Below are 25,204 nucleotides of genomic sequence, written 5' to 3' on the forward strand. Positions count from 1 at the left end.
GGTGAGGTGAGATGTTGACGGAGTCAACCTTTTCGGCCATCTTTGGCTGTTGGTGGCAAGCCGCCGAGAACGTCCTCGTTGAAGTATTAGCACTCTGAGGAGAGCTGCAGTTGCCGACTACCACAGTCTGGACTGTGGGTTTGGATGCTGAGGTGGAGAGGGGATGAGGGTGAGGGTGAGGATGGGAAACTCAAGACGAACCAGCCAGGGATCGCGGGACAGGCTGAGGTTTTATGATTTTCGGCGTCTTGGTCCCTGGGAGACGGGATGAGGAGTAGGATTCCGATGGAGAGACGCGGTAGCTCGCAAGAACGAACCCCAACTTCCAATTGCCCATCCTTAGCTCGGCCGTTTCGAGCCTACCCTCCCATGCATGGGAGGGGGTGGGCAGGTGGAAGAACGGGCCACTCCCACATGGGACCGAAAGGGCGGCAGGCCTGCAATCCTTGGACTTTGCTTGTACTGGCTGGGCAGCAGATCGTTGGTTGCACCACCCTCGAACTGCTCACACCCCATGTTGGTACGGCCCCCCTGCTCTCTGCAATGTGCGGTGCTGATTGCCACTGGGCCCAGTCCATCAGCATCCGACAGATGGGCATAGTAGACAGCCGGTTATGTGTACGGTGTTGCCGGTTCTCGCCTACGACTGGAATCACGGACTTTCTTCAAGAATTTAGGTGTGGCCGTCTTGGAGCGTGACACTGCTTGGCAGGTACCAAGAGTCCCTCGTTGATGGCTTTGATGGCTGCGTCGCAATCAATGTGAATTAGATTGAGTGGGCATCGAAGCAGCTCATCTAGAAACCTTGAGGGACACCTGGGGAACTAGGTTGTGTGTGCTGCGCGCTTGAATTAGCGTGGACGCAACCCCGAATCCCCAACTACTCGACAGCTTGCTGGCTGGCTTCCAGTGCTGTGCCGTTGTGCCAGGGGCGTTAATGGGTCACCGTCCAGCTAACCTGTCAACGCGAGACGAAGAGACGACGCGGGCCGGCAAGCCAAGTCGACATAATACACCAGTGTCTGGCGAAAACAAGCCAGCGTTGTTGACTGAACTGTCAATGGCGTTGGGCAGATTGACAGAGAAACATGGTTGCGGCCTTTGAGTCCTCCCCGGATCAGCGGGTCGAAGTGCTCCGCAAAGACTGGGGTGTTTACAGATGCTGTGCTGCTCTCCGTTTCTCGCACCAGCCTGATGGAGACGCGCTGGAGAAGCGCCCAAAAGAAGGTTCTGCTGAATCTGGGGGAGTGTGTGGGCGTGTGGAGATGCTGCCCGTCTTGCCTCGAGCCGGCTGGATTGCGTGGTCAATGGCAATAGCACATGTCCGGGGGTATTGCGATTCCATGCGTGACTGTGATGCGCCGCGACTCAGCTGTTCGGAGATATTTTTGTTGTTGGCAATAGCTTCTTTCAGCACATCAGGAACATTTGTGGGAATCGAATCATCAGCTGGCTCCGTGAAAGCGCTTGCCCGGGATCTCGAAGCCCAAAGCCGAAAACACGAGCCAGTCGCATCAAGGCACACGGCGGGCGTAGCGGCGTTCGGGTTGGTTGGGGAGAGGTGAGATGGGGAAGAGAAAAGCTGGAGGAGATCTGGAGAAAGAGGCCACCAAACCCAAAAGAGATGGCAGGGAATCCAAATGAGAGGAGCAAACGTCTTCTCCAACCGGGCCGTCTTTCCATGTGGCCTCAGAGCCAACGACGGACAGCTGTTACTCTAGCGGCGGTTCTGTCTTGGGCGGCGTTTCCCTGAGCAGACGCTAAGAAACGTCGTCTCATCTCGCTTCCGTGATGTTTGCTGCTAACGGGAGTACTTACAGTTGGCCGGATAGTCACGCTTACAGCTTGTGTTTAAGATAGTGCATCCCTGTCACAACACGAAAGAAGTCCAGAAAACAGCAAGAAGTGCTGACGACCATTCGCTCTACGTTGCCAGTTGAAAACATGAAATTAGAAGTTTCATCTCTCTTCTTCTCTCTCATTTGGTCCCAGCTACATCGAAAGTAAGCCATCAAACTACCTGATCGACTTGACAATTGCCCATGACCTTCTCCAACTCCCCTCTCAAAGTCCTTCCCTTCCATGAGTCCGCCGCGCTATGCCTATCTGGTTGACGGGCCGCCTTCCTCCGCCCTAAATTTCTCCTCAAAGCGGCAGCCCAGCCCGGTCAGCGCCTCTAGACCCTGTCGGCGCGAGCTAAGGCAGCCAGTCTCCACGATCCCTTGCCCACCCAGACGCCCTTGACCTCCATCGTCTGCTTCGACATGCTCGCCAAGTGCTCACCTCCCGCTCCATCGACTCGGGCTCGAAGAATCGATGTATCACGCCCCCAAATCCAACGGGCGTGGACAAGCCGTGTTCGCCGTCTGATAGGGCGTGCGCTTCTGTCGGTTCCTTCAATGGTTTCCTGCCGCTGCAAGCCACTGGCAAAGGCATCCTGTTCCTTATTTTTGATACCCTCTCCCAAGCGGCCTCGACGACGTGTGAATGGTCCACATTGAGTGGTGGAATCCCGCCCTGCGAAAAGGCCCGACAACACACGAGGCACCAGGACTCACACGCGACCCGTCAACACGGATCTTGCTGCCAGACTTCCATGTCTGTTAGTCAGACCATTGTCCTTCCACTCCCCACACATGCTGCTTCAGTCGTCTCGTTAGCTCGCTGCTCACCTGAGACCTGGGAGAAGACCAACGTTGGAGCATTCTCCTCTTGCACCTGATCCCGCTGTTTAGGTCCAGCCACACGTCGTTTTCGCTCTCCAGGCGTCGTCCTACCTGCTTGCCCGGGCCGTGATCCAACGCCACGCTGCCGCTTGCTGTGGCGGAGGAAAGCGCCCTACCGGCCGTCTTCGTCTCAGGACTACGGACCCGAAAGCTGCGCTGCTGTGCCGCTGGTGAGCGTGCGGGACGGATCCTACGACCGAAAGCTGCCAGCAATGAACCAAACACACTGGCGGCGATGTCGGACGCTTCCATGCCTTATGACTGACGGTCGGGTATCGCTTCTCGCGATGAGAAGCTTCTAAGTGGCTGTTTCACGGTGTATCACAAGCGACAGGGCTTCAGCTGAATGGTATTCATCAAGACTTTGAAGACAGTTTTCTAGTGAAGGCGGAAAAAGATGGTATTCCATGTAGGCCCTTGCCCATCTGGGGGGCTTCGCCGCAAGGAAGTGAGCTTGGCAAGCCGTCGAGCCTTTGGTTGACAGCCAAGATCGATAGCGATTGCTCGATGGATCGTGAAGCCAACATCCCTACTCGGCCCTGGAACCAAGCTCGATCACAGCTTGATGATCTTTGAGGACGAAAGCCAAGTATACGTAGATCATTGTAACATCTGGTATACGTCCATCAGCAGGATCGGCCTCGGCGATCCCCGTGGCAAGCTTCGGCCGCGTTCCGACTTGGAAGAAAGTCGGGTGTGCGTGGCGCTGTGGCCGTACCGAGAATTGTCTCTCTGCAGCCTCGACTCATCACTCACAAACGGCGTCTTACTACCAGTTCTCCCGGCCGGCATAGACCCATGGCAGTAGTCAAGCCAAGACATGTGACCTGCGGGTTTGATTTTGCTATTGCAGGGTTCGCTCCGAAAAGCCGTCTTGTCTCGGCGCCTTTGCATGTGTTCCAGCGGCACAGCACACTCTGGTGTCGAAAACTGGATCTGAGGAAGCACCCACGGAGCTGGAGAGCCAAGCTGGCCACGTTGGATCTTTGCCAGCATAACGGATAGCTACCCAGATTTCGAAAGTCAGTTGGATGCGAGACCGTCAACGCGATGTTCACAGATCGGAATTCGGCTGCAGCGATGTGCACCTTGACGATGGCGCAGTTTGAGGATCCAACAGACCAATGCAGACTGCTTTACGGCAACGTCTTCTGCCAACTACTCCCATTCCAGCCTTCAGCATCTCTGCGTACCCCAAGGGAAGTGATGCCAAATTTCCTGATGTGGCCATAATGACATGGCGCTAACGGATCGCCTTTCCTGAAAGAAGACCGGGGTCTTACCCTCCATGCCCCCCGAAGTGTGGACGGATCCGCGGTGCTGGAAACAGTCCCCCAGGGCACTAACCGTTTTTCTCCTCGTTTATTAGACGTCTTGGCCCTCAGCCTTTCAAAAGCTTCGGATCAACACATGCAGGCGCATCTAGTACGCTTCGATGCCTTACCCCTGACAACCCTTTGAAGGCCATGTTCAAGCCAAGATCGTGTAGCAAGAAGGCTGGAGCATATTCATCGACCGGAACGAGCCTCCTTTGTAGCAACCCACCCTCTCTCCGGACTTGTTAATTCCACATTTCCTCCAGTTTATGCGGTTTGCATATGCCTTTTAGTGGGCCAGCCACCTCATGTAGTCACCCACCTTTCAGCCCGGCTACCTCGCCTTGCAGAAGAGATGGGAAAGGGGCCCGATGCCAGCTACGCGATGAGTATTCAAGTGTGATGCTGGTTGCACTAGCGGTACCACGTTCCGTAGGCGGGTTTAAGCAGGGGTAAGGACATTGTTGCATGGTCGCCGAGGGCTGCAGCTCGGGGTCCGCGTTTCTTGGCTACTTGGGATGGCGTCGCGTTTTGCCGCCAGGCGGCGCGTCTTCAAGTCTCTGGTCTTTTCGTTTATTCTCCCTTAACTTCAAGTCTAGTTCACCTTCCAGTCTAGAACTGAACGATGCTTCAGGCGATATGGTCGAGACGCGACTTTCGTCTTGATCATTTCTATCAATGGCTCATGAATCTATCAATAGTTCAACATTCGATAATCTTAAGTTGTTGCCAAATCAGAACCCCGACCAGAAGATTCATTCACCAAGCTTCCAACTCCGACAGTTTCCTCGCCCGCTCATTTCCGCCCAGTGGGACCTTACTGCAATCATCGTTCAGGTTCTGGTTTGAATCAGCGAACTGAGTGGGAGCGTTTTCTATACCTCTCAACATTTCTTTGTTTGAGGGCCCCTTTGGACCAAGTTTTCAAAGCTAACATGTACGAAGCCGGGCAAGTCTACGTCAAAACACCCTATCGGCCTTCGTTATATCTCCCGTTTCGAAGAACATCACCGCACAGGCCAGAAAGTATGCCTATCAGCTGGAATTTATGAGGTTGCTTCACAGTCCCATCATTGTTGCCCAAAGCTAACATCCATAGATGCGAATGAGCTGTCTTTTCCCACCGTTTCACTCCAAATCCGGTACGAAAGCCATCAAGTCAGACATGTCAAAGCTCCCGAAGTCGATCCAGTTGTGATGAGCTTCTATCTCAACAGCTGGAGAGGGATATAAGCTCATAACTTGGATCCAGCTTGATGACGGTGTGCCGTTTACTTTTACAAACTCCGTTTCAAACAAGCACTCTACGGCTAGTGCCAAAGGGTGATCATGAAAGCTTTTACTAGCCCGGCATCCGAATAACCACAAGCGGATAGGCATTACGTCGCTTGAGCCGTAAACGTCGACAACAAGCTGCACATGCGTTCATGTTCGCGTATTAAGCCTGCTGTGGCCACAAGTCGAAAGACTGTCCTCCGAATGAACATGCTTCTCTTCTCGTCTAGCTTCAAATCCTTGTGCCATGTGCTTAACCTTTGGTCTTTTCCTTGAAGATGACGTTTCGATGTGCTTGGGTGTACGATCATAATATCTGAGATACCAATCATCACAAAGTGCACCGCACTTCTGCGTTCATTTTACTTGGTTGAATTCTTCGAACCAAGCCAGACCAGCGTTTCGGTGAAGTCGAGGCACCAAGAACGTCCCTCAAAAGTCATGTCAGGGCGAGCATGTGACTGCGAACATACTGTAATAAGCCAGCAGAGAAGGGTGATTCATTTCATAATGACTTCTTGTGGCCTCTAGATCAACAGCCAGAGTTTCCCCGTACCTCCGAGTCGGGCTTTAGTGAAGTCCGGAGCGACTGAAATGTCTGCACCGATGTCTTGGAAGGAACATGCATATGCCGTAATCACAGTATGCCTGGAGAGAAACTCGTTTTTTGACCCAATCAAAGTCTCGCGTGATACAGGGGAAGAATCCCAGAGCCTCGTCGAGCCACACCTACCGCCAGCCCCCAACCCAATTTTACAGCCGTCCGCCTAGGATCGTGACATACAAGAATAAGATGTGATCACCCTTTGCGTAGGTGGCTTCCAAGGAACATTATGTCCAGGCATGTGATTTTGTCAGCATGTAAGCAGCGTAAATGATTGGCGTGAAGTGTCGAGCTATCCACTCACCCAGCAACTCGAGAGAAAGGCCACTTCTTCTAAATGGTTCAGCTGATGGGAGATCTTATGCCTGTGATTGGCTCACTCAGAGTGAGGGCTGCATGCTAAGGCAGCCCCATTGCAGCCTGCCTTCAGTATCGTCGCACAGCAGCAAATATAATCTTGAATGGGGGTCCCGCGCGGCAGGCTAAAATTTCAAACGTGGGGTGAGCCCGTCAACTCAATGATAGAGGCAGTACCTGGCCAGTTTCTCTCAGCTTTTGGGGTCTGTGTTTGAGATTCTCTTCTTTCCGTGCTTCACATCTTCGGCCCAGATTTCACTTATCGCCATGGAAAAGATGAGCCGGCCGTCAAGCTACAAGAGGATTGTCGTCTGCGTGGACGGCACTTGGTTCAACGAGGATGGACGCGAAGGTAAGGGTCAGTGTACACGACAAGGCACACAGCTGAATTACGTACAGGCCATGGCCATGGCAATAATAGCAACGTATTCCGTATCTACGCCTCGGTAAAGATTGGGAAAACGAAAGATGAAGATGGAAATGAAGTCGAGCAGGTAAAGCTCACATCCTTAAGGTGTTTTGCTTGTAGCTGACTGTCTGCAGATTGCCAAGTATTTCCCCGGAATTGGTACCAATAAGATGCCGTTGGACAGATTCAACGATGGAATGACTGGGAAAGGTTGCGAAGAGCAGATTCAAGAGGTATATGCAGTAAGTTATGCCATGTACACAATGGAATAGCAGTCCATCATCAGAGCCAGTATTGCTGCCGAGAGATCAAATCCAAGGACGACGAAGTCTGGTTGTTCGGGTTCAGCCGTGGAGCATGTAAGGAGGTATGTTCATTGGGAATTGAGCTGAATTGACGGACATGCAGATGTCGTCCGGGCCGTATCCGTACTTCTGAACAGCACCACAATACGCGAAGGTCTGAATGTCAAGGATACTTCAATGTGGAAGGCAATCAAAAACTTTGGGGTTAGGCGTCGAAGGACTGGGTTGGCCGGGCAGGAGTTCCGGTGGCGGTGAGTAGCTTTGGGTCTCTTCGTTCCGTCCAGCGCATCCTAACGAAGATTACTAGACGCGAAAATACGCGAGATCCCCCAAGAATCAGATTCCTGGGTTTGTTCGACACTGTAAAGATGACCTTCGGCAAGGACACTATCGACATATCCGATCTCAGCTTCACCAATGAGATTCGACATGCCCTAGCGTTGAACGAGGAGCGAAAGACCTTCCCTCTGCTTCCAATCGATCCAATCGAGAATACCGAGGTAAAAAAGGACCACCGGTGCATTCAGGCATGGTTCGTGGGCGCACATGCAGATATGGGTGGAGGCGCTGATCACGACGGGCTGTCTTTGTACCCACTCCAGTGGATGATGATCGAGAGCATGGCTGAGGGTCTCATTCTTGATTATGATCCTCCTAATTATACCAAGGGTCTGATTGATAGTCCTATGGACCTCGCCTTCCCAAGCCCCCGAAGCTTGCTGATCTTGGCGACAAGATCTTAGAGGCCGATGTTCCAGCGAGTCTTCTCAAGACTGAACCGTGGACATTTAGGTACTCCAGTGGCATTGAGATCACGATGTACGATCTCCGGCAATCACATAATCACGGGAACTTGCAGCAGGTTCCGAGACGGAGACTCCAGAGACGTATGGGCCCGAACGGCGAGCAGAAGATTCGGTCTACGCATGAAGTCCTTGTGAACAAAGGATTCAAGGGCTTCGCGCTAGGAAATAGGCACATTTTCGACACCCAAAGACGTGGATATCTCAAGGGATACAGCGACGTTTGTAAGTGCCTACCAACCCTTGCGCAGTTCATAGACCCCGCTGACTTGCCCGCATAGCTACAAACGGAACGGTGATACAGCCATCCGTGTACTTCTTGGTTGATTGTTATCCCACTTTGGGAATACCCAAAGCTCTTGGCAGTTTGATGGATCACTTGGAATCTTTCCGGAGTAGCCTGAGATATCTCTCGGAGAAGGTGGAAGCGAGCTTCGATCCTTGGCGCCAGGACTTGATGTCTACGAGTTGCAGGATTCTGATCTGTGGTAACACTGGTGTTGGGAAGTCCACACTTCTCAACCGTGTCTTTGGTATTGCAATGGTAGGTGGATATGAAGCTTTATGTATTCCCAGCACTAATGCAGATACTAGACCCAGGAGAACTCCAACCAGCGAGGCGAGCATGATATTGAGGAGGCCTTCGAGTCTGATCTGCACCCGGGCATCATCATTCACGACTCCGAAGGTGTCCAGGCAGGTAACAGCAAAGAGGTCTCTGCATTCAAGAAGTTCCTGGAAGCGAGATCTGGCAGCCCGGATATCAGGCAAAACTTGCATGCGATATGGTAAATGAATCCCACCATTGCCCGCCGACTATTCTATCACATCTAACCAACATCTCCAAAGGCTATGTATCGACACGGACGCAGACCGTCCAGTCCAATCGGCGCTGGCGAATGTATTGCAAGAAGTCATTGAAATTTGCCCCTTGACACCAGTTGTGATTGTTGGTACTAAGAAGGATAAGTATCTGCTCTTCAACCGGGGCAAAATGAATGAAACCGAACTGCTCTCGGCAAGGGAGGCCATCTTCAGACAGAAGTTTGCGGAAGAGCCAGAGACATCTCCATTTTGGCCAGAGCTCAAGGCTAACTTCGCATTCGTCTCTAAAGGTATGTATCCTAACGCATGTCGCCCTTGAAGATTCATGTGTTGATGTACTATGCCACAGACGACCAAGATTCCATTCCATCAAGGCATTGATCCAGATGACCATGGAGAGCTTCAGCAGCCCAATAGTATCTGAGGCAATGGTTGCTGCCCAGGTCCCGGATATCGACGCAAAAATGGACCAAGCCATTGAAAAGACGCTCAAGCTTCTCAGAGCAACAGTAGCTGCTGCGGGGATTGGCCTCGGGACCGGAGTCATCTCGGCCATGACTACGCCCACCATCTCAAAGCTACTCTGTCAGGAGATTGCGCACGGGTCTTTCGGCATTCCAAAGGCCAGCATCGGTGACATCAACGATGTGCTTTCTGGCGTTGTATGGAGAAACCTCGCGCCGTTCATGGCTATGAGTCTGAGCCAATCCTTCGTCATCTGGGGTGGTGCTATCTGCCTCACCTGTACCACGGTGGTCGGTGGGATCCCGCTTGCCCTTGGCGCCCCTCTCCTCGAGGCACCAGCAGCGGTGCGGATGATTCTCAAGTGCGCCTGTGATCTGATCCTCATTTTGGATCAGGCTTTCAGTCAGTATGGCAAAGGGGTTACTAAGGAGAACATCAAAGCAGTCGCCGCCATGTACTTGAAGAGTAGAGTCAAGAGCATGAAAGACGGGGTCGAGATCGAAAAGTCGCGCAAGCGAGCGATTCATGGCGCGGTCAACGATCTTGTCCCTTGGTTCTCAAAGAGGGCTTTCGAGGCATACTCGAGAAAGACATTGCCGAAGTATCGTGAGGGCGTTAGGGAGATTCTTCGGGAATATAGGTTTCAGCCAGGGGCATTCCCTAAGTTCGAGTTGGACGATGATCTGACTCTTGGGCAGAACAGTGTCTCGTCTCTTTCTCTGGCAAACTCGGAGGATGACAAAGATATAAAGCTATTCAACGGGGAATTAAAGGATTTCGAGGATGGGGATCACCACTAGGTTTTCTTATCGTGTAAGGTATGATCATAGGTAACAAGAACGTAACAGTAATGTAAGCCTCCTCGATAATCACGAGCTTAATCTTGATTGACGATGTATTCCCTTGCATTATGCTATAGTTGGGAGGGAGGATTGGCCGCCGGCTGAAATATTACTGTTTGCCATAAACACAAGATCGTGGGAGTTTCGGTACCGAGTTTGCGACTGGGCAATACGGTCGCATAGCGTCTTCATAGACATGGCGAAGCAACAGGCAGATCTTTTCCAACGTTCTGCTTGTCAGCAGTCCGTTGCTACATAAGCATGCAGAGTTTACGTCAGACAAGAGGACCTCTTCAAACACCCCTCATAAGTGTGGTTTGTCCGATGTCATTTGGACACAGCCGCAGCGTGAATCATTCCTCGTGCAGCCAAAATCGATTAACTGGTGGTCAGCCTATGCACAGTTTATTGGGTCGCAGTGAGGCACAATTTTGCCTGGCAGTTGATCAAGGTGGATATTCACAGATTTCAGTCCGAGCCTTGGGGCGATTTGCCTCCAAATTTAGTTGCCAAAGTAGCGCTAGAAGGAAGCCGTTTCTGCTACTCTAATGAGAGCCCAGGAATATGACGAATGCCAATGCGGAATAGCAACGTCCATGTTCTCATGAACACTAAAACTTCGGGATGCAACGCATAATCTTACCACTAAGGATTCGCACATTGAGACATCGCCAGGCTGCTGCATCGCCCCCTTTAGTAGGGTAGGGACGCGAATCCCGAAGATGCGGTGGCTTATGCTCGCTTGGAAGGTATATTAATAAGTAGTCTGGCGATTGAATTGGTGTGAATGAGAGCGTTTCCTGCCGCTGGAATCCACTTCAATCCATTCCATAATCTCCTTATTCTTTCCCTCGTCCCAGCGTTGAAGTCAATACACGAATTATCTACTTGTTGCGCCCAATAGCCATGCGGTCAGTCCAGCCGGAAAACGAAATAGAATTGCCCTCTCGAGGTTCCACTTCGCAGTCCATTGACACTATATCACTGACAGAATCGTCATGTGCGACGACACTGCAGCCCATTCCGCAGCCCAGTGGAACTGCCACACCGACAGAATCGCTGGGTGCGACATCATCGGTGACGGCGACAACCAGTTCGCCGCCACCGTCTCCGTCACATGCTCAACACGATCACGCGAGGACGTTTTTGGGAGGGCCTCCGAAACACAGCAGAACTTTTCCTGCGTATGGAGGAGGTCAGGGGAAGCCGATTACTCGCAACAACTGGTTGAGATTCTTGACGGGATGGGTCGTCCATTTTCCTGCCCTTGCCTCAACCATTGCGATTATTATCGTCAGTCAGCAAGATCGATTCTGGTACTCGGAAGAAGGCATCAGCTTGCACATGGGAAGCATGAATATCACGCTTGATGCCGAGGCCATCAACAACCTTCTTCAACTGCCAGCAAAAATTCACGAGCTTTTGATTATTGCTTCACTTTCGTCCATTGCCCTGGCCATGTTCCGAAGGAGCCTCATCCTCGACGGGGTTCGACTTGGGTTTCTTACCGGCGGATATCGCGTTGGCGACCTCGGGTATCTCGGTTCCTCTGCGTTCTGGCGTCAAGGCGTAAACATCCAAAAGCCTTGGGAGTTTCTCCTTGCAGGCTTTGTTGTCTTTGCCACTATACTTTCCACTATTGTCGGCCCAGCTTCAGCGGTATTACTTGTTCCTATTCTAGGATGGTATCCCCCTCCTCAGGCAACAGACTTTCAGACTGCCAGCCCACCACTCTTCTACGCCTTGGACGAGAAGTTTGTTTCGCCCTCTATCATGCAGGAAGGCGAGAAACCTTTTTACAACATAGAGTCCTGTAAGGAATTTGCAGGCTTCTATGCATACTGGTGCCCAGCCTCTGGATTCAGTGACATCTGGTCGTGGGCTCAAAGTTTTGGTGCAAGTGATCTGGGCGACAGTCTCAGATTTCAGTATCCTCCAACGGAATTGCGTCGCGAGCTGGTATTCACCAACTCTTCCAATGTGGTGGCACGCCAGAGTCTGGTCAACACCGGCTCATCGATTACGCTCAGCACCACGCCGCCGCATTTTCTCATGGTCAGCCTGGGACTATTCTCGGACTACCTAGTCCAAGAAAAGTCCTTAATCTCTACCACGTCGGAGGAATACAGAGCATCTTACCGGATCAAAACCCCTGAGAAGCACAAACTGTTCCAGCCATTGGTACAGTCAAATTGCCAGGCCACCCATAAGCCCAAAGCCGCCGATCTTGGCCCGAAGGAATTGCAATACCCTATTGAGTCATTCAACTGCTTCGGCGAGAAGACCTGCCAGTCAATTCAGCGTACACGTCCTTACGTAACCAAGGAACACATGACTTGGCTAGGTAAATCGAAGTTGGATGGGCGTTCCGCGACTAGCTCATTTTTAACTCATGGAAACAAGTCCTCCATTCTGCTGCTTGTTGGTCAGCTTCCAGATAATAACGAGGTTTTGCTATACGCTTGCGGGTTCATGGCCAGCTGGATGCCATCCAACTTTACATTCGACCCAAAAGCCAGCGATATTCTGAACTCAAGTTTCAGCAACGACGTCTCGTTGAACAGTACCTTGAACCTGAAGGACTGGTCCAAGGACCGACTACAAGAAGTGCGACCAATAACATTCAACCGCACTATTCTTGACTACATTGTTCCAAGTTTCGACGTTGAGAGCGACGAAGATGGTTCGGGCCACCATTATTCAGCACTCGGTCGAATTCTCCAGCTCTTTGTGGAGCCTTGCACTTCTTCTAGAAAGAATGGCATGGCATGCGTCTCTCCGGTTGATACGAACAACGTGTCGGCAACAAGTACTTTTCTGGCGAAAGTGCTTGGTATTTATCTGACGGAAACTCTTTCGAGAAGTCCTTCCGGCTACTTCACCTACCTGCGGATCAAAAAGACAGGCAAGAACTCAACCTTGCTAAATTTGAGCAAACAATACGGCCGAAACACAAATCGTTCTGAGTACGACTTCGTCAATGAGACTCACTTTCACAATACCCACTATGACCGGATCGTCAACCTGAGCCATGCAACCTCAGCGATTCATCTTACTACTGAGATATATGGCTACGGATCAGGCCATTCAGGGGCGACCTTGTACTTCGCCTTGTCAATGATGTATATCTATTTGGGGGTTATCGGGATCTATGCAGGAAGTATAGGAGTACGGCATTTGATGGCGTTCGTTACGAAGGAGCGTGCGAGGCCGCGTGGAAGGGTCCTGAGTGTTATCCCGTGGTCCGACCTTCAGGATCTAATAGTTGTTGCATTGAAGTCCTCGCCGCCCTCGGCTGAACAGTTGGTAGGGGCCGGTGCAGGTCTGAGCAATTCGAAGGATTGGAACTTGATCGTCAAAGCCAAGGCAGACAAGGACCAGAATGTGAACTTGGTGGTGGGCGAGTCCGACGCTAAGAAGATGGATAATCTCGATTGTGAAGGACGCTTCACATATCTCTAAACCTTCACATACTGAAAGCGTTCCTTTAGAAGACATCGTAACCGTCGTCCCGTGCTGGGTTATTCACAGCATCGGCGAAACATGACACTTATACTTCGAATTTAAGAAAGAAAGAATTGAGTACCATCAAGAATACTAACTCATTTGATCTAGGTTGACTCAGTGCTGCCTGAAACACATGTTCTCCGCCATCCTCGCGACGACGACACGTTTTAAGACTGTTGTAGCATTATCTAATGACCTTGTGCCTTAGGCTGGGCCAGCTTCTACAGTCTTTTCAAAATTTTGAGGGGCCTATGATAACGATTATTTGTGCGTGTTTGGTATATAACTAGGTACGCTTTGTACAGAGCCCGACCTGAGCTCAAGCGGCTACCAGCAGAACGAATCCAACAATCTGTGCCAGCAGCAAGATGTGATACTGGAAACACAACAGGCTGGACCTGTCGGCCCCTGCGTCTCCTAGTCAAGCAGTAGTGTTCTTCGCTCCACCCGCAGCTCCGGCGCCGTTAACCTTATCCACAATAAACTTGACTGCATCGTCTCCGTTCCTGGTCACGTATCCCAGGTGAACCTGAAGGTTGGCTCCGCTGTCGCAGAATGGGTCGCCGGTATCGCAGAAGGAGGTCATCTTGCTGGCAACCGCGCCACATGCGGCGTTGTCCTGCCTCGGGAAGACCTGCGAGTGTATCCGTTAGCCAACTTTGTTGTCTTCGTTTGATCCTTCCTCCGGTTATACTTACGCCATCCTTCTGGCTAGTTCCCGTGTTGAAAGGCTGGCCAACAACGTGGCTGGGATCGCCCATGAGCACGACGGCAGAGACTATGCTAGAGTTAGACCTTTTCTGCCCAGTTGTCAACACCATTATACGCACTCTTATCGGTGACATCCGCCGCTTGGGCTGGCGTGGCTGCGAACCCAGATTCGCTCGTTCCGCAGAGGACATCAGCCGTGACGTGCGCTCCCTGCATCACATTCACAATTAGCTTCTGTCATCCAGCTAGACAAAGACATCCTACCTGGGAGTATCCCATCAACACCATCTTCGTCTGCGGGCATTGCTTCGCGTAATCCTGGACCAGCTTCGTCATAGCATCAACTCCGGCCTTTTGAGACGGCTGGTAAGGGTTCAGCTGCGCCGGGTAGTCGACCGGCGTGATGTCGGACCCGGGGATCTGGGCCTGGACCTTGGTCGCGACCTCGCCAATGATGCCCGTACCGGGCCTCTCGGTACTGGCACGAGCGACGATCATGTGCACGCCCGTTGCGCAGCCGGTAGCCTGCCGCTGCACAAGCGGATTGCCGGCGCCTTGCAAGGCGCCAAGAAAGCCTAAAGCCACGACCGGCGAGGCAACCATCTTGAACTATCGAACGAAGGAAGGAATTAAAAAAACGTGGTTTTCAGAAACGTGGGCAGAAAACGAACACGAAAAAGAGTTTGGGATGATGTCGCCCTGCTTTTCCTTGCTAGTCTGCCGAAGCCAAAATCAAGATGGGATGAGGGAATGCGGTGCTGGCCATTCTTATACTGCATGGCAACTTGCGATGGCAGCCGTCAGCCCGAGAGGTCCATGGCACGATCGAGACGACCTCATCTCCATCGCGGGCCCAGATCTAACCGAGGCCTTTTCACCCCATTTGAGCTCATTTGCGACGGGAAATGCAAGGAGCGGTGGTGAGGAGAGCAGCAGAGTGGCTGAGAAACACAGGCTTTCCGCCGCAAAATGCTTCTTCATGGCGGGGGCATCCCAGCCGTTGGAGGGCGCATCTCAAAATGGAAGAGGAAGCGAAGTCCCAAACAAGCTATTCGGCTTCTCGGCCGAACGTTTGACGGAGAATGGCAGAGCCAACGGCGGTGGGCGGCTAGGTCTCAGTGTGGCGTGTTTCACTTTTTCCTGCGTGCTTCACCCAATCACGGGCCAACAATCTTTTTTTCTGAGACCTTGGAGATTCCCAGCTGCTTGGAAAGAAAAGACAAAACGGACGGCGGATGATCGGCTTCATGGTTCGTTGGCCCGGGCGAGCGTTAGCCTCGTGGAGAACGGATCCGGGAGATGCGACTGGTTGGTAGCGGTTATGATTCACGTCATGGGCCGTTCGATGGATCAGTGGGCAGTCTAAACATTTGCTGGGATGACCTTCGATCTGGACCCTTGACGTCGGGGAGGCTTGGCGATGAGAAATGCGATTGGCTGAATTGAGGTGTCGGACAGAGGCTGGAGGCGGTGTTCATCCCAGCTGTGCAGAGTCGCTTGCAGACATCGCTTATAATCAAGAGAGGCAATACTTTGTTGCAATGATAGATGCCTCGGTGAGCCCAATAACGTGCCGATATCCCGGCCGGCCGGGTATCAGGATTTGTCTCGGCCGGCCGCTCGACATGGTCCGGAATCCTGCGCCGGGGGTTCAGCGTAAGTAGAGAGAAGATACAGTCCGGCCAGACAGCTAGACAGCCAAACATACATTTTCGGGCTGTGGCGATTAAAGACCTTGATTGCTTTTGTGACTATACGGTACATAGTTGGTCAGCTGGCCGCACCTTTGAGCATCAAGGTCATTGTAATTTTGGCTTCATAGGAAGAATTTTTTTTTTTTTTTTTAAAGAAAAACTAAAGAAAATTTTTCGTATTGATCTCATTTCGAGTCCGCAATACATCGTCAAAATGAGGCCTACGCCGACGCTCCTCGGACTCCCGCGCGAGCTTCGCGACGAAATCATTTACCATACTATCGCCGCTGACGACCTCCGAGAGTCTGCGGAAAAGTTCACCAAGGATTATAACAACGCGGATGATAAGCACGGCTGGAAGTGGCTAGCACTTCGCTCCGACCTGCTCCAACATGCGACACAGTCCAATAACCAGCCCGAGCACACATACAACTTCGTGTTGGCTATGACGTTAGTTAACCGGCAAATTCGCGATGAGACGAAGGATTTATTGGCCAAAGTAAATCCTCGGCTTTTCTTTCTTGATGTTCTGTGGCACCAGAATGAAAGTTTGTATTCGACATGGCTTCAGGTACCCCCTCGTGGAGCGGGTGATATCCCCTTGATTAACGTGAGGGTATGTTTCTATAAGAAGTCTCCAGAGAAGGGAGGCGACTGGGTACCAGACGCTCATTTTTGGACGACAATGGTTCGAAACGACTCTGGGGGATTCCCGTTACCATCATGGGAAAGCTGGGCAGATCGATTGGCTCTGTTCATGTACCCCCCGCGGGATGATAGGAGCAGAAAGTCGGACAATAAGGTCTTGGAGAGATTTAGAAGACTGCCGGATCCAGGAACGATGGTCCTGATGCCTACCTTTCTTTGTAATCATTCAGCTCCCGCTACGTACGAGGTCGAATACTTGCTGACAAATGGCTAGTTTCACGATGATCGATGAACACGAGATTTACGAGACGTGAGACTATAATTGAAAAGCCCATAATTGGAATTGCCGCGATATGGTTCAATTGGACTACAGGAGAAGAACATGAAAATGTTGGATCCAAAACCATTCGACGAGACCTCCAAGCAATGAGTTGGAGTCTACGTGTTGGTACAGTTCATTTCGACCGGGGCGCAGCTCATAGTACACATGTCATAACGAACGAGAATATGCTACAACTTGCCTAGTCGGTATGGCTATAAGCGTCCATAGCCCTGCGAACGCCGATTCACCAACCCCTTTTGGTCTTCTGGGCATAGACGGAGACTTCAAAGCTGTCATCAGCTTTGCGCTTGTTGACAACTTGTCTTTCTCCCACAATGACGACTTCGGGGTCTTCATCCTTTTTGTTTCTAGCTTCGACTTCCTCTTCTTCTTCATCGTCATCTTCCTCTTCGGTGCTCTCGTAGTCCTCCACCGGGCCGCCTGATTTCTCCACGCTCTCAATAGCCCTATGAGCACCCCTTTGACACCCTTCAGCATCGCCCGGTTCGTCGCAGCATTCCCATTTAAACGCCTCCAGGTACATCTCGCGATTTTCAGCTGTGTCAATGGGGCCATGACATCTTTCGTCGTGATCAGCCCAGGTATCGTCGTCATAGTCTGGCTCGAGGAGTCCTATCCCAGAAAACGGACACGTTAATGACGCGTTTAACGATTCCCGATGAATTCACGAACCATCATGATACCGGCAATCGCCCCGGTGAGACGTGTCAGCATCAAATGCCTCCTTGCAATCAACGCAGATAGCCAGCGGCTTAGCTGGTTCCCCTGACCGCAATACCTCAAGCCGTCTGCCGATATCCTGGTCAATCAAGTTCTGGTGCATATCATGGATCTTTCGCTTGACGATGCTGTCCTGAGAAAGGAATCTCAGAATAGCCTGCGCGTGCTCCAGCGAGATCGTTGACATGTCACCCGCTTGCGGGCCATAGTACGGGTAGGGCATGTCTGCCTTGCGTGAGCACTCGAACGGCTTGGATTCACGCGTGTCTTGGCGTCAAATGCGCCCCTCATGCGCCCGCTTAGCTACATCCATCTGTCAGTACATGCACGTTCGATTTGACAAGTGACGTAAGACGAGAAGTAGCGGTATACCTTAATTGTCGTCTGGAAAGGTCTAGACGCAACGTCGGATGAACAGGACCGCACGAGACTTCTCGACAGATATGCAGGCTGTGACTTGTTGGTGACACGAAAGAGAGGTGAACAGGGGGAAACAAGACTCCACCGCGGCAAACCTTCAACGCGCTTCCGCGAGCATCTTTACGCGTCCCCCTTAGTCCCACACACCAATCAACATGATTGCGCACCACTTAGGCATTGATTGACCACTGCCCGACGGAAATGGCAGCAAGAAAAGGAACTATCCGTCGGAGCGTTCATCCAACTCCAGCAGCACACGCGCTCTCTCTCTCTTCTCACCTCATTCTTTCCGCCCGTTGGGCTTTTCCCCTTCCCAGCGCCGATCAGGGTTCGTCCTCCCCGGGGAGGCACGGAAGCGGCATCCGGCCCATGCACAATCGGACCCCCGTCCCCTAGAACCCATTGGACGCACGAACAGACAGCATGCAAAGTGCCTTGCGCCCCCGTTCTCTTTACCGCCCAACCGGCCCTGTAAGCATGCGTGTCGCTCGCCTGGCATGCCGCGGGGAGGGGAGCAGGAGGCAGGGCCGGGGTCGGTCGGCGGTGGTGGTGGTGGTGGTGGGCAGCACACATCGATCCGTACGGCGACACAACAGGGCCAACTGCCCATCAGCTCTTCCCGCCGAACACCATTGGCCGCGCCCGATGTGTCTTATGCTAGGCTGCTTACGGTGTCCCTTGCAGAGTGCGCGCTGCAGATGATATCGCATTCTGACTGGGAGAGCACACAAGGGAAATCCGGAAGAGGGTAACAAGTCCATCCCATCCCATCTCACCACATGTGCGCGTGTGCGTGAAAAATGCGGAATGCATGCATGGGTCAAGTCGGGCATGCATCTCGCCACCGCCTTTGGGAATCTCGATTTGCATTTGCAACGCTGTCAAAAGTGCGGTCGCTGCTGCTGGCTGTCATTTGATCTGTGGGAGACGAGGCAACTGGGTTGCCTCGCGCCGGCACAAACTCTGCCATCGGTTGATCAGCTCATTTTCGTCCCCTGCCAGAATGCTCAAACTTCAATGTCTGCCCGGTTCTTGTGTAACACGCAATCGGGCTGCCCCGTTGATCAATTTACGTCTCTCTGGCCTCTCCTTTCGTTTTGTTGTTCGAATCATAAAGTACAATGACTTGCTTTGCCTCCCATCCCATGACCAAAATGCCCGCTTCCCATGCCCTCCCCCGAGTGAGAGTTCTGTGCCACACTAAAAATCATGTGCTGTGCCGTATGCGCAGTGTCGTGCTCGAAATCGGCTTCCCGCTGTGCTGAGAATGACTGACTCCCCGCTCCCCCCTCTCAAAAAGAGGTGACCAACTAACAAAAGTCCAAGTAAATTCCAAAATGGCTGTTTGCGTTGTGTGTGTGCATGTATGCGTGTGTTGCCTCCTCCTTTCCCAATACCCAGATCTGTGTCTGTGTTTGTGTTCCTCATCATCAACAAGGCCACTTGTGTGTGTGTGTGCCCATTTTGTGAACAAATTCCCAATGCTGTGCCTCCCAGTGAAGGAAAGGAAAAAATCATTAAAACCATGTGTCGTCTGTCGCTGCTCCTCCCAAAACAACAAGTGCCCAATGCCCTAGCCAACAACAACAAAAGCCCATCATCTCGCGTATCTGGGCTGTGACCGTTGACCGACCAGACCGCAGCGCCGCGGAAGAGACCGGGAACCATCCGATTGCTCGAAACAAGAACCACGCCCAAAAAAATACGGATTTTCCCCCCCTTGACCGGTCTATCAAACTCGGATCCAAGAGAGCGAAGTGACGCTCGAGCAAGAACTTTTTTCCTTTGGTCTCTTCCCTCTTTTTTTTCTTCGTGCCGTGCCGTCCCGTGCCCGCCCCCTGATTGCGTGTTGGGCGACAACCGAGAAAGAAACACCAAACTGAAAACAGATCAAAACAACTCATTTTCAACGTCATTGGAAAAAAAGGTCCAAGCGGGATGGTGGTCCCGTCAATGCCGCCCGTTGGCTGGCGAGTGCTGCTGCGGTTGCTGCTGCTGCTGCCGCTGCTGATGGTGATGAGGCATGTCGTCGTGGTTGCTGCTCCCGGGCGAGTGCTCCGAGGAGTCGCCGTCGTCATCGTCATCATCGTCATCGTCGTCATCTAACGATGTGTCGTCGAGATCCAGCGAGTCCTCGTCGAGGTCCGAGAAGTCTCCGCGGCCCTTCTTGCTCCTGTCCGGGTTGGACTCGTGGCGGCCGGGCGTGCAGCCCCGTGCCTTGCCCGTCTCCCGGCAGCAACACCACCGGAATGCCTCCGGGTGTCTGGCGCGGATGGGCTCCGTGTCCAGGTCGTACAGCGCCATTTCCGCCGGCTCACGGTCGATGGCGCTCTCATCCATTAGTTCCAGCTCGCCTAGACGAGTCATGGTTAGTTCAGGTAACCGAGAAAGCTCACTATCCCATCCCCCTAACCCAAAAACCCCATCAAAAAAGACAAGCAATACGGCAGGGACGAAAATAGCAGCTGTCTTGATGACAAAGTGAGCAGAAAAAAAAAAAGAGAGAGAAGAGAAGGAAACAGGGAGTAAGTATTCTCTTACCAGAATGGTACCAGCAAGCGCCTAGTTGGTTCTGGTCTTCGGTGAAGATCTCATCGCACTGAAGACAGATCTTCGGTTCCCCGACGGCTTTCCTCTTGGTCGAGCCCATAGTGGTGGTGATGGCGCTGGCGTTGCGGATGAGCTCCTGTCCGCAGAGTTGCTGCTCGTAGTGCATGAGCCTGTAGTAGTTCCGCAGGGCCTTCTCCCGCGTGCTCGCGTCCACACACAGTGCCACGAGGATGGTGCGTGCAGTATTGCCGGACGCCCCTTCGAGCGGTTCGATGCCCGAGTCGAAGAGCGGCGGCTCGATGGTTGTTGAAGTTGCTGCGATGTCCATTGCCGTTGACATGGCGCCACCCTGTGGAGGGTGAGCTCGAGGCTTTGGTGGTTTATGGGGATGGGTTTGATTTTCTGGGGGAAGAGATATTTGAGGCTCCTCGGCTCTTTTTGGAGGTTATTTCTGGGTTCTGGGTTCAGTCGCCGGAAGCCCTTCCCCGGATGTGTCAGCTCACGGATGCATTAGCCAGGGAAAAATGAATAAAGAGGTGTCTTCAAGGGGGGTGGAGGCGTTGGGGATGCGGATGGTACGGCCGGCGGTAGTGTAGTGTAGAGATGGACGGGCAGCAAGCGGGAAGGGTGGTTGACTGGGGATGCGCGGCTGCGTGAGTGGTGGACGGAGGGCGGGTTGTTAAACGTGGATAAGACGGAACGGAAGCAACTGGGCAAAAGAGGACAGAAGTGGGAAGATGAGTGGACAGTCTGACGGGCGGGCGAACAGAACGCGAACAAGACGGGAGTGAGTGGAAGTGTTCAATGAGAGTCAGAAGGCTTCCCCCGTCCGCACCGATATGCGACAACAGATACGGCGGCTGGGACGGACGGCCCCTCTGGCCCTTTTTCTGCCGGCCGGCCCTTGGGGGGGGCGAGACCAACAAAAGACTTGTTTGATGGGGCCTTTGTTATGGAGCAATTAACGGAGTACGGAGCATGAGCTGGGAAGGGGTGGAAAGGGTCTGGTCTGGTTGGAAGGGGTGGTGGGAGGGAAGAAAGGCAGGCTGCTGGATGGCTGGCTGAGGTGAGGTGACGAGACGAGACGAGATGGAGGGGAGGGGCCCGGCCGGGGAGAGAATCACGCAGACTCCAGCGTTCCATGGTGGCAGCATGTGCATTGCCGGGACGGAGGAGATGGGGATGGGTTGATGGGGGTGCTCTTTTTTGATGTGTGTGTGTGTGTGTGTGTGTGGATGATCCACGACGGCCGACCGGCGTCTGTTCATGACCTCACGGAACGTGAGAGAACTGTGACCGCCAGCCCAGCAAATAGGAAAGCAGCAGCAGAAGCAGCATTGCAAGTATGGGGAAAGAGAGCGAGCAACGGGGACGGCAACGGCAGCGGCAGCAAGACGCAGCAGCCAGCATTGCAGCAGCAGCAGCAGGCGGCGCACGGCGGGCGGAGCGGCGGCGGCGGGCGGCGACTAGACAGACTCAGACTAATACCTTGCGGGGACCATGTCGATTTGGCCTTAATTGAGGTACATGGTCCATCAGGGCTGTATTTGCGTGCTGCAAGGTGCCCGTTTGAGCAATCGAGGAAGGGATCCAGGGCCGGGCTCGTGACCATTCACGATTTTCTGTCATATTTCGAACCAGAGACCGAGACGAGACAGACTTTGTTACCGACGGTCAACAGGTTTCTCTCACCTTCTCTTTGCCCAGCCTGCCTGCTGGGCATCCATGAGCATGACAGACTGTGTGTGTTTGAAGTGAATGACATGCCACGACGCAGGCAGCGCGGCCGCGGTGCTGCTGGCTGTCCGGATGCAGGGTACGCATCGTGGGTGTGTGCGTGTGCTGCGATGTGCTGTATCCGAACCGTATGTACCGTACATACGGCTGTTGTGTTCTGTTCTGTTTCCATGGGCCATGCCATGCCATGCCATGCCATCTAGCATCATGCCAGGTCGACATACGTGCGTGTTCTGCCGTCCGTTGCCCATGCCACTGAATGTCTCGCAGATCAGATGAGTGGTGGTGAGCATGCCAGCAAATCACGGTTCTCCGGGCGCCACGATGGATTGACTCTTCAATTGAAACTGGGGAATCTGCGCTGGCCGTGCTGACTGATGTGATGGATTGACCGGGGACGGGGACGGGACGGAATCTGGGCCGCTCCAGCTTTTCCCTGTTGCTGCTGTATGTTCCGATCCGTATCGTACGTACGTGCCTTTTCTCATGCATTGCACTGCAGGTTTTCCCTCCTCCCAGGTCCCTGATTTCCTCCAAGAGTGTGTGGAATTGGGGAGGGGGGGGGGGGGGGGGGAGAAGAGTCCCCGAAAAGGGAACGAAGGGTGTGCATGGCGTCATGTACGACGGTCAAATGCAGGCACCGATGGTCTCCGCGGCGTCAATGTCGCAAGGGAACTGGGGAGATTGGATGGGCGATTTCCTTGGAGACTGGAGATTCTTGCCTAGAGAGAGAGGGTGGTGGGAAGGGTGAGAAGGCGGAACATGGGAAACATTGGAACATTGGACATGGATGCAGGCAGCAGAGGAGACGCAGAGTTAGGGCTGTCAATCCAATCGAATTCCAGCTTCATTTTTGAAGATGGGGAATTATTTGGGGAACGGGGGTGGGAGGGGTGTGTACCTTGTCGCTTTTGTGTGGGTGGCCAGGCGGATTTTGAAGCGCAAAGCGCGCGTAGCGACAGTAAAATAATCCGCAGTTGGCGGTTCATCCAGTCAAAGACCGGAGATTCAGTCAGTCGGCAGGGGACCTCCTACGACTCAGGGCAAACGAGCAAGATCAGCAAAGAGGAACCAGAAAAATCAAGGCGTCCAGACCGGACTCAAACCGGGGGGGGGAGGGGGGGGGAGGGGGGGGGGGGGGTCATGTTCCAACAGCAACAGCATCAACAGCCCAACAATCAATCAATCCATCCATCAATCAACCAGCCAGTCAGTGCCAACATGGTACGAACACGCCAATGCCAGATGGTCAGCGCCAGTGCCAGATCGGGGCCAATGTCCGTTGGCCGGACTCGATGAACCGTCTCCTTCGGGGAAGCGAACTACATCAACAAAGAGTTAGACCTCATCGCCAAACATCCAGGAACAGACGTTTGTTTCCCGTAAACCAGACTAATCACATTGCACACATAGTCCCATCAATCCCCAAATCGAACTGCAGTCCCGGCCGCACGGTCAGTCGGCTGCCCTCCCCGAGATCTGGTCATGTATGCGACCATCCATATTCGTCCAAGGCTCGTCGAGGGAAGACAGCAAGCACGTCGAGCACCGCGCGGGTGCGCCGCCCATCCACCCTGCCAGCGGGCCGATCCTGTTCTTGGCTCCGTCCTCTAAATTCGAAATAACTAGCCTGGGGCGGGCGGACGATGGGGCCGCAGACTTGGTCGGGTCCCCCGTTTTTTTCCTTTTGGCTTTTGCTTTTTGGGCACCAAAAACTGATTTCGAGCCTGTTGGGATTCCTCGATGAGCGACGAGATTCCGCCCAGCCGGGCAGGGCCTTTGACTAAACACCACAAGAGCGGAAGAAGAAACGACGGCGCCACACCGAGTTGTCTGAGGGTCGTTCGGTGAGGACTCGCGCACGTCGTCCGGCGCGGCTATTGGTGGCCGGGCATGCATCTCGGCTGTCTCATCTAAGGCGCCTCGGCTTCGTTGGCATACTCGGTGAAGAGATGGCATGATGCCTTCGTGCTAGAGAGAGTCGACAAGTGATGAGATGCGGCTGTGATCACTTCACTGCGCAAACAGCGTTAACCGAGCCGGAAGCACCCCTGCACTGCTGGCGGCGTGCGTTAAGCCGCGCCATCAACCCCGGCCTTTGCCGACGATGGCTGCTTGTTGATCTGAGATTGACGGGTCATTGATCTTGGAATGGACGACCGGTCTGGATATGTTTCACTCGGAGAATATGTCTGTATGCGAAGTTGATATCGATGACACTGTGACACTAGGCTGCAGTAACATTCAGTCAAATCGTTGATGTCACAGCTGACGAGAGACCCAGGGAGGCGAGCGAAGCTGACATGCGGCAATTGAGCCGACCTGAAAACTCGGTTTACCGACCTGATTATGGCTCTTGTTGGGCAGGTTATCAATCTCTCTGCGTTGTTGTCTTGGGCTGAAGGACGCCACACATCTTGTTAGCCCAATGTCTTGAGTCTTCACGATAGTCCCCTATTACCCAGCATTTCGGTCCACTAACCACCACTGTTTCCCCCGCCATCCCAAGCACACCAGATTCTCCCTACCTTTGGTCTTGACGCCAGACTGGAATCAACACAACCAGGAACATGCCATCGCATCTTTCCCCGTCATCTATCACAAAAACTAAGTCGCCGCTGGTAAAACGCACACCAAATACGGCCACTGACGTTGAACGTTTACTTCTGCACCGGCCCCCATTGTCTTGGACACTGTCTCGCTAGCCCAGGCAAGGGAAAGAGGGAGAATTTCTCTTCCCTTTGTCAGCGGAGGCAGCCCGACCGGCAGGAAGACGACGCAGCGGTTGTCTTTTGCGAGTATCTCACCCTCTTTCCATGCCAGCGGTACGCCGTCCCGCCCAGCCGTTTTGCTATTCGCCTGTGAAGCCTATTAGTCCGCCTCACCTGTCTGACCCCCCAAAAGCGATTGATTCATCCTTCACCGCCTTGGTTCGAAATGGAATGCA

At 53.0% G+C, this 25,204-nt stretch overlaps 5 protein-coding genes across 5 annotated transcripts; 2 read left to right on the plus strand and 3 right to left on the minus strand.

Moving 5' to 3' along the window:
* Positions 1–6,545: 6,545 nt before the first annotated feature.
* Positions 6,546–7,735, plus strand: CGCA056_v010057 (Uncharacterized protein; the record flags this gene model as incomplete). The annotated part of the gene is made up of 6 exons (XM_037325304.1): positions 6,546–6,630; positions 6,678–6,772; positions 6,822–6,929; positions 6,980–7,046; positions 7,096–7,243; positions 7,300–7,735. The coding sequence occupies 6 exons, from the start codon at positions 6,546–6,548 to the stop codon at positions 7,733–7,735; spliced, it is 939 nt and encodes a 312-aa protein (XP_037177337.1).
* A 74-nt stretch (positions 7,736–7,809) lies between these two features.
* On the plus strand, positions 7,810–9,885 carry CGCA056_v010058 (uncharacterized protein; the record flags this gene model as incomplete). The annotated part of the gene is made up of 5 exons (XM_037325305.1): positions 7,810–8,020; positions 8,077–8,339; positions 8,390–8,583; positions 8,645–8,914; positions 8,970–9,885. 5 exons carry the CDS (start codon positions 7,810–7,812, stop codon positions 9,883–9,885), a joined length of 1,854 nt encoding a protein of 617 aa, XP_037177340.1.
* Positions 9,886–13,855: 3,970 nt separating this feature from the next.
* Positions 13,856–14,748, minus strand: axe-2-0 (Acetylxylan esterase 2; the record flags this gene model as incomplete). Its single annotated transcript, XM_037325306.1, has 4 exons — positions 13,856–14,068; positions 14,133–14,212; positions 14,265–14,355; positions 14,410–14,748. The coding sequence occupies 4 exons, from the start codon at positions 14,746–14,748 to the stop codon at positions 13,856–13,858; spliced, it is 723 nt and encodes a 240-aa protein (XP_037177339.1).
* Positions 14,749–17,053: 2,305 nt separating this feature from the next.
* CGCA056_v010060 (uncharacterized protein) lies at positions 17,054–17,773 on the minus strand (the record flags this gene model as incomplete). Its single annotated transcript, XM_037325307.1, has 2 exons — positions 17,054–17,442; positions 17,503–17,773. 2 exons carry the CDS (start codon positions 17,771–17,773, stop codon positions 17,054–17,056), a joined length of 660 nt encoding a protein of 219 aa, XP_037176736.1.
* Positions 17,774–19,920: 2,147 nt separating this feature from the next.
* Positions 19,921–20,860, minus strand: CGCA056_v010061 (uncharacterized protein; the record flags this gene model as incomplete). Its single annotated transcript, XM_037325308.1, has 2 exons — positions 19,921–20,324; positions 20,512–20,860. 2 exons carry the CDS (start codon positions 20,858–20,860, stop codon positions 19,921–19,923), a joined length of 753 nt encoding a protein of 250 aa, XP_037176737.1.
* Between the last annotated feature and the right edge of the window lie 4,344 nt (positions 20,861–25,204).

The sequence above is a fragment of the Colletotrichum aenigma genome, assembly GCF_013390185.1.
Source record: "Colletotrichum aenigma strain Cg56 chromosome Unknown KSG_Cg56_contig06, whole genome shotgun sequence".
Taxonomy (NCBI): domain Eukaryota; kingdom Fungi; phylum Ascomycota; class Sordariomycetes; order Glomerellales; family Glomerellaceae; genus Colletotrichum; species Colletotrichum aenigma.